Raw genomic sequence first — 10,952 nt, forward strand, 5'->3', positions numbered from 1 at the left:
AAAAAAAATAGAAAAAAATAAAACAAAAAAAAAAAAAAAAAACTGGAAATTAAAAAAAAAAAAAAATTCATTTTCGGGAGATGAAAATGTTCCAGAACTGACAGTGACGATTGCATCGCTCTGAATATACAGAAAGCCAATGAAGGGTACGCTTTGAAGGGGCGGCTGGAACTATGTCTCAATAAACCTGTTTTTAAAATTACATGACTACGGGCCGCCTGGGTGGCTCCGTCGGTTAAGCGTCTGACTTTGGCTCAGGTCACGGTCTCGTGGTTCATGAGTTCGAGCCCCGTGTCAGGCTCTGTGCTGACAGCCCAGAGCCTGGAGCTGCTTCAGCTTCCGATTCTGTGTGTGTGTCTCTCTCTCTCTGGCCTCAGTTTAATAAAAATATTTCTAGAAACATAAATATACAGAGAGACACACATGGGATGATTATCACCTCATTTAACACCAAGGGCAGCTGGGAGTACTTAGAGCCCAGCCGCAGTCCGCCCGATGCCCACGCACACCCCCGGCCATCCCTCTCCGCCGCGCCCGACCGCCGAGACCTCTCTGCTGAGCTTCAGACTCGAACCCCAGCATCTCAGCTGACGTCCTAGGGGGCACTGTGAATGTGACATGCCTAAATCGAATTCCTGACCCACCCGTCCGAAACAAGACTGCGCCTCCCCGAGTCTCCCGGGTCAGCAGATGGCAGCTCGGCCTCTGATCACTGGCAGAAGCCCAGGGTCACCCGGCTCCTCCCTCCCCTGCCCTGCCCTGGTACCAACCCACTAGGAAATCCTGTTGATTCCACTCCCAAAACACGCCGAGAATCTGACCACTTCTCCACCTGCCCCGCCCCACCCCGGCCAAGCCAAACCAGCTCGTGCCAGGCTCGGGGGGAGCCTCCCAGCTGGTTTCCCTGTTTGTGTCTGTGCCTCTTCTGATTCATCACAACACGGAGCCAGAGACACCCCGTTAAACCACGAGGAAGTCAGTTGCAAAGTGGCCCCTGAATCATCCTGCATCTTGGTACCCACACCCTGCGCAGCCACGGGGAACTCGCTCTGACCGACGAGACGGGGCGGCAGCGGTGCGGCTCCTGACCTGGGCCTCGGGACGCTTGTGCCTTCCGGACGCCCTGCCCTGAGCTCAGAGGCCGTGCAGGGGGGCAGCCGCACAGCAAGGACGTGTCCCCTCAGAGGAGGACCCAGGAGCAGACAGACGTGAGGCCGCTGAGGACGTGCCAGCCCACGCCGTCTGCCAGCTGCAGGCTGCCACGTGAGAGACACAGGCTGACCTGCCAACCCACTGAATCGTAAGAAATAATAAATCATTGTTTGGGATGATTTGTTACACAGCAACAGCTAACCGATACAACGCCGTGAGTCAGGTCATTTCACATCTGCGCCAGGAGGCCTGCAGTGAGTTCCACCTGGCTCAAACCGGCGGCCAAGGTCATTCTGCGGACAGGGCTCTAGGCAACCGTCGCCTCTGACCTCACGGCCTCTGCCCCTCCCCGGCTTGCCTGGTTCCGCCCTGCTTACCCAACACACCGGCCACGCTCCTCCCACTGCACCTGATGCCCACACCGCTCCTTCCGTCTGCCCCCAACGTGCCCCATCTCAGCAAGGCCTCGCTGCCCAGATGGCCGTGCCCCGGCCCCTCCTCACGTCCCTTTCCCTGCTCTGTTATTCTCCACAGAACACACCCCACCTAACCCATCATTTATTTCTCAAGGTGAGTATACTACATGCACATCTTGCCTGATTCGTTCGGTGTTGGGTCCTCAGAGCCTAAAACAGTGCCTGGCACACAGAGGAGCTCAGGAAGGATCCATGAGGTGACTGTTTCTGCCCATTCTGGCCGGGACCTGCTTCCCAGCAGCCTCGCCCCACTCGGCTCTGCACCTTGGGGCCCTCGGAGCCCAGCAGGGGTTCAAGGGTGGAACCCGCACCCCAGGGTTTCTCGCCTGTGCAGCCAGAAGCGCAGGGCGGACCCGGGGACCCCGGCTGGCCCACACCCCTGGGGCTCCATGGCTGCGTGCCCGGACCCCTCCCCCATCGCTGGTTGCCAGCGGGGCCCAGGGCACAGTGGGGGAGGAGCCAAAAACAGCCACTGCAGTACCTCACATGCTCTTCCAAAAGCCCCGTAAAAGACGGCTCTCCCCTCAATTCCGAGCAAGCGGTTGCGCTGGGGCAAAGAGCAGAAGGCCGGAAAGCGAAGCCGTGTGACTTCCCAGGCCACGCACGGCAACACGGCGTCTCCGGGCTCTCTGCAGACGCGAGCCCCCGGGGGCCGGCCACCGTGCGGTGAGGAAGCCCCGGCCACACGGAGCGGTCATGGGCGGCTGCTCCGGCCCACAGCCCGGAGGCTCCAGCTTGTGACGGTCCGGCACCCGCCCCGTCCTGACCAATTAACCTCAAGCAGAAAAGAGACAAGCTATCCCTGCTCTCAACCCGCCCAAACTGCAAATTCGCGAGCAAAATAAGTATTTTTGTTGCTTGAAACCACCGAGTGTTATCACATTCCCACGTAACTAGAACAGGCACGAAAGAAGGCCCCTCAGTGACACCAAGAGGCAGGTCGGAGCCCCCACGTTACAGAGAATCGGGGGCGGCGAGGCCACGGTCTCACGCCCGCTCTCGCNTCCTCCAGCCACAGGGCTGGCAGGGCGGGAGCCCCTGGCTTGGGCTCGGTCCCTCCGCTGAGCACCCACCCCTTCTCCTCTGAAGGGCAGTGGCTCTGGGAAGGAGGCCAAGGAAGAGGGTGTGAGCCAAGACCTGCTGTGCGTGTCTGGATCCTAATTAACAGCCGAGAAGCCCACTCTCCCTGCCAAGGATCCGGAAGGAGGGAGGGGATGGAGCCCTCAGTGCCCACAGGTGGGCTTCCAGGGCGGGGGCTCCTCGGGGAAGACCCCAGGCCAGAAAGCTCACGGCCCTGACACATCCAGCCCGGCCCCAGCTTCAGTACTGCGTGCCTGCCCCACATCCCTCTTTGCTGAGCTACACTCAGCGGCAGACACGCACGTGCGTCCCACACGATGGTCCCCTGCCCTGACACATGCATACGTGCACATCCATGCACAGACCTGTATGCCAAATGGCCCCCAGACACCGCCCCGTACACCGTGCATATACAGAACGAACACACGTCCGTGCAGCAACGCACAGCCTGACCGTGAAGGCGCACCGAGATGCACACGTGGGACACGCATGTCCACACCGGTATGCACAGACCCGAATACATCCACCTGAAATGCACGCTCACGTGGGCACACAGGCCCGCATTTCCACGTGCCCTTCCCAGGAAGTCGGATCCGTCTCCGGTGCAGGAAGAACGGGTGGGGTCCCTGGGATCTGGGAAAGGAAAGGGACTCGTGGACAGATGGACGGAGCAGACAGCGACCACCAATTCCTCGGCCCCCCTTTGGACATCGTTTTATTTTTGTTGTTGTTTTAATGTTTACTCATTTTTGGCAGAGAGACAGAGTGCAGGTGGGGGAGGGGCAGATAGAGAGAGGGAGACACAGAACCCAAAGCAGCTCCAGGCTCTGAACTGTCAGCACAGAGCCTGACGTGAGGCTCAAAGTCGTGAACTTCGAGATCATGACCTAAGCCAGAGTCAGACGCTTAACCGACTGAGCCACCCAGGTGCCTCCTTGGGCATCCTTTCTGACGCTGACCCCGTATGTCCCCCAAACTTGATGATGGTCCTGCATGGTGGGCTGCAGCCAGTTTCCACCCATTAAGGTTTTAGGGGTGATGTCCTGTCCCATGGCTCCAGACCCAAGTCTAACTCTCTGTCTGCACCTCCCCTTTCTCTCTTGCTCCACATGGAATCATCAGGAAATTCCCTCAAGACTTACCTGGGACCCACCTACTCCCCCTGGGATCCACCCACTTCTTCTGGGACCCACCCACTTCTTCTGGGATCTCCCCACTTCTTCTGGGATCCACCCACTTCTCATGGGACCCACCCACTTCTCCTGGGACACACCCACTTCTCTTGGGACCCACCCTCTTCTCCTGGGACCCACCCACTCCCCCTGGGACCCACCCACTCCTCCTGGGACCCACCCACTCCTCCTGGGACCCACCCACTTCTCCTGGGATCCACCCACTTCTCCTGGGACCCACCCACTTCTTCTGGGACCCACCCACTTCTCCCGGGATCCACCCACTTCTTCTGGGACCCACCCACTTCTCCCGGGATCCACCCACTTCTCCTGGGATCCACCCTCTTCTCCTGGGACCCACCCACTCCCCCTGGGACACACGTACTTCTGCACCCACCTCCACTGCAGCAGCCGGGCCCACGGCAGCCCCGCCGGGAGGGGGCAGCAGTCTAGCAGCGCCCACACGTATCTGCACAGAAGCTGGACTGATTCCACGAAACGTGAGCCGATAACAGAACAATAGAGAAAATCAATAAAACCAAAGCTGGCAGCAGAGGGATGGAGCTTTAGCGACGCGGACCAGGCGGCAAGAACGGAAGACTCACGTCCCTAAAACTGGAAATGGAACAGGCCCACCCGCCGACCCCACGGAACCGAGAGCGGAAAAGGGCAAAGGGAACACTACCCGCAGCTACACGCCAACGAATCAGGAACCTGGACAAAGGCACGGATTCGCAGAAAGCCACCAACTATCAAAAATGACATAAAAAGAAATAAAAAGCCTTCACTGATCTATAACAAGTAAATATTGAGTCAGTGATCAGAAAACTTCCCAAAACAAAAAGCCCAGAACCAGATGGCTTCACTGGTGAATTCTAAAAACGTCTACAGATGAATGAACACGAGTCCTTCCCAAAGTCTTCCAGAAAATCAAAGAAGAAACACTTGTCAACACGTTCCACGGGCCGTTCTCCTGATGCCGAAACCGGAGGCCACATCCCGGGTGAGCACAGACGCAGGAAGCCGGCAGGTCGGTCAGCGCCACGCACACGTGCCCGCCCGGGGAGGCTCCGCGCCGGGAACGCCAGGCCCCCTCCCCCACCCCCGCACCAGCCNCCACCTCTGTATCCCGAGCGCTGCACCGTCTCCCTCGGCGACGATGTGCACCCCCCAAAGACGGAGAGGTTTTTGTCTCTTATCCGCTGCTGAATCCGGGGCACTTAAACCAGCACACGCTATCCAGGCCCTTGAGAAGGGTTTGTTGGGGCGCCTGGGGGGCCCCGTCGGTTGAGGGTCCGACTTCGGCTCAGGTCACGACCTGAGCTGCCAGCTCAGAGCCTGGAGCCTGTTTCGGATTCTGTGTCTCCCTCTCTCTCTGACCCTCTCCTGCTCACACTGTCTCTTTCTNGAAGATGGGGCCCCCCAGGCCCCTAGGCCGGGACAGGGGTCAGAGCATAAGGAACCGTGGCCTAAGGAAGACCTCGCAGAGAGCAGGAGTTGGGGGGGAGGGCGCAGTCCTGGAGGGCTCCTTGGAGGAGGGGTGGGGAGGGAGCTGAGGGAGGGCTGCCTGGAAGGGCGAGGGTACCAGGAGGCGCCCTGATGTCACACTGCAGGGGACACGGCTGGTCGGGGAGTCACGAGGGGCTTCGAGCACCGCGGGAGAAGCTGGGCTCAGTTCCAGAGGCGCCTGGGGCCCCTGAATGTCCGCGGTGTCGCTGGCGGTGGGAAGGGGAGCAGACCAGGAAGGGGCTCCTGGCGCCCGTCCCGGAGAGAGGCAGACGGCACGAGCCAGCACGTCGGGCGGAGGGCCCGAGTCTCAAGCCAGAACATCGGTTAGATGCACAGACGGCGCCACGGAGGGGCTTCTGCTCAGGAGGCCCGGAAGGTTCCGCGCTGCTCCTGGAAGGCGGGAGCCTGGCTGCCGGCCTGGTGCCGCCGGGTCCCACGCCAGGCCCACACACAGGTCACAGCAGGGAGCCGCTTCCCAGCATCCAAAGGACGCGCCCCGGGCCTGCCTGCTGTCCGCCCGCAGCCCCTCACCCCTGCAGCAGGCCCAGAGGAGAGGCTCTCCGGCTCCGTCAGCCAGGACGCAATGTCACTTGTAGACGAGCCATCCGGCCCTGGAGACGCGCCAGCTGCAGGGGGGGGACAGCTGTGTCCCCTGACACAGCCAAGGAGCCGCCTCCCAGAGCCAAGGAGGGTGGTGGCAGAAGCAGAGCTGGCGGGGGGCCGGGCCCAGCGGNCCCACGCGGCCCCCAGCACCCGGGACGCTGTCCCCACTCGGCTGCGGCTCCCTCGGCCGGACGCCAGGAAGCACCCGGGCACGTAGCAGCGCCTAGTGTAAGCCGGGCTCCGTGCCTCCCCCGGGGCGACGGGGTCAGCGCGGCACGAAGGACACAGGCCGTGGAGCCGCAGGCTGACCTCTGGTTCTGTCCGTCCCACCGTCTGTGTTCTGTCTCCGGGCCTCAGTCTTCCAATCTGTGAGTGGGGGTGAGAAAGCCCTTCCCCACGAGGCTCAGGGAGGATGCACGGGAGCACGTGCAGAACACGGTGCTAACAGCCCACCCGACCTGAGGACCCGGGGAGGGAAGCCACTGGCCCAGGACGCCGCCCGCCCCCCGGCTTGTAGAGGGGACGCTCGGGCCGCCTGAGGGGAGCTCGCGCCGGGCACGCGGGGGCACCGTGACGTGTCACCCGGGGCGCGCGGGGGCCAGCCCGAGGCCCCCCTGAGGGCATCCGGGGCGGACAGACGCCAGGCAGAGGAGACAGGCCTGAGGGCCACAGCGGGGAGGCCCGGCGGCGGGTCCAGGCGGGAGGCCGTGGAAGACGGAGGTGACCGCGTCACGTTGCCAATGCCAGGCTCCAAAGAGCGTCCCCAAGACAGGAATCAGCAGCGTGTGGGCTTCCGGCACCAGGAGGCACAGCCAGCTCTGGGCCCGGCACCGTGTGCCCCGTCTGAGGCCGTCCTTCCCGCCCGCCGGGGACCAGGGCGCAGGTGGGCAGAGAAGGACCCTGCGACCACGGCTCCCTCCCCCCAGTGCAGCTTCCGGGCCTGGACGGACACGATCCGGAGGCAGGACCAAAGTGCTGACTTCGGGGACCAGGTCGCGGGCACGACCGGGCTCCAGCCGTGGGCAGGGGCCGACGTCACTGCCGGGGACTTGCCTCCCGACCTTGTCTGCCCGGTGAAGCCCACGCACGTGCAGGGCCGTCTGTGTCGCCGTGGGGGTCCCCAGGGCCTGGGGCGGGAGGGGGGCAGGGGAGGCCGNCCACACGCCCCGGAGCCCGAGGGACCCAAGCACGCGTGGAGCCCGAGCGGGGACGGCGAATTCTGACATGGCGTGGAACGGTCTGGAAAGGCTTCTGGAGAAGGAGCTGGGCCTCACAGGAGGAGGAGGAGCGGGGCGCTCAAGGGGGACCGTGTCCCTGCAGCGGGGACGCAGCAAGGCCGGCAGGCGCGGGCCCCGCCATTTGCGAGGCGCACGGGGGGGTGTGACGGAAGAGCCTGGAAGGCGAGGAAGCATCAGCTTGACGCCTTTACCGCGTTGCCGGCACGGGCCACGCCCGATCCGGGCCTCGCCCCCTCACCCGTCACCCTGGCCCCCCTGGGGTTCAGGGCACATCCCAGGAACAAGGCCCCACAGCCTTAACCGGTGGCTCAGAGTCAGAAAGGCTCAGGCTCAAATCCAGTTCTGCTCCTCCCTAGCTGTGCCACTCTTGGTAAGCCTCAGTTTATGCATCTGTAAAATGGGGGTAGCGAGCGCCCTGGAAGGAGCCGTCCACATAATGTACGTGAAACCTGGCGCAGCGTCGGCCCGCGCCAACGGGCGCCCCCGCCCCCCGCACCACCCGGGGGCATCACTCACATAGGAGGCCAGGAACGTGGTTGGGGCCAGGACGAGAGCCAGATAGAGGCAGGCGGCCGCAGCGAGCAGGCTGCAGGCGCAGATGAGGGGCTCGGCCCGGGGGTTGGCCTTCTTGTACCTCCGTGAAGCCTCCGCCCCCAGGACAACTCCAGCGATGCCGGTCGCGACAGTCAGTGCCCCGAAAATCAGGCTGATGGGAAAGAGCAGAGCAGGGGTGGGCGCCGGGTGGGGGTGCGGCCGCCCTGGCCTGGGCTCAGGCCCCGGTGCCGACAGGGGTGTGGCTGTGGGGCCCTTCCCCTCCTCCCTCCTCAGGACCCTCCCTTTCCACTCCCGCCTCGCCCGGGGGAGGTCTCCGGCCGCCCCTCTACTCCGGGACCCACCAGCCATCAGACCCCCACTGGGTCTGGTGCCAACTCATTGCAGCCTGTGTGGCGCCCCGTGGTCTGACCCTGAGCTCAACCCCATCGTCCAGCTCCAGCCTCTGCGCCCACACTGGTTTTGTCCGCACTTTATACTTTTTCCCTCCATCTGGACCCTCTTCACCAGCTTTCCCGCCCACCGAACTCCTACTCAGCCTTCAGGACCCATCGCAACATCCCCTCCTTCCTCCGTCCCCTTGCCGATGCCTTCACCCCCGCCAGTTCCCAGGTCAGCTTCCATGTGTCTGCCATCAAGGCCACTCGCTCGCCCGTGGGTCCCTGGAGGGCAGGAGCAGGCGCGCCCTAGTCTACACTGGCAGCAGCGAACCTGGAGGGCCAGAGGGCAGTGTGAGTGGACCAGCCCGTCGGCCCGGCCCGGAATTCCAGGCGGACAGACTCGGAGGGGAGGCCGAGGAAGGCCACACGGAGGTTGCTCAGCTGACGGGCAGCGGCAGAGCCAGGCTCCGGGTGCCCACCTGTCCTCCCAAGCCTCCTCTTAAAGGGGCGCAAAGGGGCGCCTGGGGGGCCAGTCAGTTGAGCATCTGACTTCGGCTCAGGTCGTGATCTCGCGGTTCGTGGGTTCGAGCCCCGCGTCGGGCTCTGTGCTGACAGCTCAGAGCCTGGAGCCTGTTTCAGAGTCTGTGACTCCCTCTCTCTCTGACCCTCCCCTGCTCACGCTGCCTCTCTCTCTCTCTCTCTCTCAGAAATAATAAAACTTTTAAAAAATTTTAAAGGGGCTCAAAGTGGGGCTGACCAGCACGCAGGCCGGATGTAGTCAGGGCCTCTCCAGCCATCGGTGGCCCCTGCTGTCCTCAGGCCGGAGGTGGACCGGCCCCCGCTGCCCGTGCGGCATCTGGCTCTTCTCTCTCCACCCCTCCCTCTGCACAAATGACCGCGGGATCTCGGGACTCGCCCATGCTTCCTGCTCCCCCGGCCTGGGGCACCACCGCCCCCACCCCCCCTCCGGCTGCCAGCGTCCCCTCCGGCCCAAACGTTCCCAGAAGTGCACGGATGGCTCCGGCATGGGAGGCTGAGGGCCGTCCCCCAGAGCGCAAGAAGGCCGCAGGTACGGAGTCTCACAAAACCCGCCCTTCGTCTAAACGGCTTCTGTGATGACGTACCCACCCCCCAGGCCTAGGACACGCGGCCCATCCCCTGGGTTTACAGGAGAGAGTGCAGAGCCCAGAGAGGGCAGGGACCTGCCGCAAGTCACACAGCCCCTCACGGGCTCGGCCCGGGCCTCCTGACGCGCATGCGTGTCCTTAGGCAGCGTGAAGGTCCCCGCGAACCTTCCCAGCCTTCAAGCCCAGTCAAGTGACCCCGATCCCGAGGAATGCTATCCACCGTGGAGTTCTGGTCTGAGCTGGCCCAGGCAGGCTCTGGAGACCTTCCCGAGACTTAGCATAGATTATTCAGGGAGGGCCCTCCACTGGCCCCTGTGCAGGGGACAGACCCAGGTTCCAAGCCACCCCCAACCCACGAGATCTTCCCAGGATCGGGCTCTCAGGGCCAGGAGGGTCCTTAATGTCCTGCAAGTTCACTGCTGACCCTCTGTAGAAGAGCCCCGGCAAGCAGCCGTCCAACACCTCCTTACATGCCCCAGGGGGCAGGAAGCTCACTACCCCCATACAGTCCCTTCCACGTGGGCCAGGTCTGAGCATTGCACGTTCTCCCAGGGGCTAAGCTGGCACTGTGTGTCCTGAAGCTTCCTGCCCCGGCCGCACCCTCACTGTGAGGCCTACCCTGCCCACAGAGGGCGTGTTAATAGCTGAGGTCTACACAGCACCCCAACACTGGGACCTTCCACCTGCTCTGGCGGGCTGGGCAGTGCCCCCGAGACGTCTACGCCCGAATCTCTGGGACCCGGGCTGTCACCTTACATGGCACAGCCGACTTTTGCGAGTGTGATCGCATGAAGGGCCTTGAGACGGGGAGAGCACCCCCACCATTCGGGGGGCCCCCCATGTAATCGCCAGCGTGTCTGTAAGAGGGAAGTGGAGGGAGACGGCAGACGACGGGTCAAGGCAACGTGACCGTGGCTGTGGAGACGGGACGCGGCCACAAGCCACGGAGCACCAGCAGCCCCCGAGGGGACGAGGCAGGAAGGGGCGTCCTGGAGCCCGGGAGGGCGTGTGGCCCAGGGAACCCGTCTGGACACGGGGCCTCGCGCTCTGACAAAGGGACTGACTTGCCCCGGGATGCACAGCCAGGGAAGGCTAGACACGTGCGAGTCCTGTGTCCCCAGGTCAAGCCGCTGGGGGGCTTCTAGGGCTCAGTCTTCGTCTCCAGGGAGGCGACAGCCTGGCTGTCATCACGATCCGTGTGATCCAGGCATTCACGCATTCGCTGCTCCCTCCCTGCCTCGGCCGTGCTCCCAGAGGTGCTCCCAGCTAGGAGCGCAGAGGCGCAAGCCTCCGGGATGTAAGCGGCGTCTCCAGACGCAAAGAGCGCCCACTTCGGATCAGACGGGCTTGAACCTGCCGCCGCCGCCACCCGCGGTGCGTGGCTTGGACGAGCCACTTAATTTTCCGATCTTCCGCGTCCTCGTTTGCAACAGGAATAATCCGGTTTGTTACTACAATAGCTCAGGGTGTTCTTCACGCGAGATGCTCAGCTAATGTTAAGGTTTAAGAAGTCAGGGTGGGAAGAAGGGAGGGAGCCGTGGGCAGAGCGCCCGGCTCGGCCTGCGACGTTGAGGGAATCACAGGACGCCCTCTGGGCCCCAGGGAGGGTGGGGGACACACTCAGGAGGCTGGGACGCCTCCCCACGCGGCCTGCAGACCCTCA

At 63.3% G+C, this 10,952-nt stretch overlaps 1 protein-coding gene across 1 annotated transcript in view; it reads right to left on the reverse strand.

Moving 5' to 3' along the window:
• The window catches only part of SPNS3 (SPNS lysolipid transporter 3, sphingosine-1-phosphate (putative)), a 33,329-nt gene that overhangs the window by 11,925 nt on the left and 10,452 nt on the right, over nucleotides 1–10,952 (reverse strand). The window contains exon 8 of the mRNA XM_077746887.1: nucleotides 7,747–7,936. Within this exon, the coding sequence (XP_077603013.1) occupies nucleotides 7,747–7,936 (190 nt within the window). The remainder of the gene's footprint in view (nucleotides 1–7,746; nucleotides 7,937–10,952) is intronic.

Source organism: Crocuta crocuta, unplaced genomic scaffold (assembly GCF_008692635.1).
Source record: "Crocuta crocuta isolate KB4526 unplaced genomic scaffold, BGI_CrCroc_1.0 scaffold139, whole genome shotgun sequence".
Taxonomy (NCBI): Eukaryota; Metazoa; Chordata; class Mammalia; order Carnivora; family Hyaenidae; genus Crocuta; species Crocuta crocuta.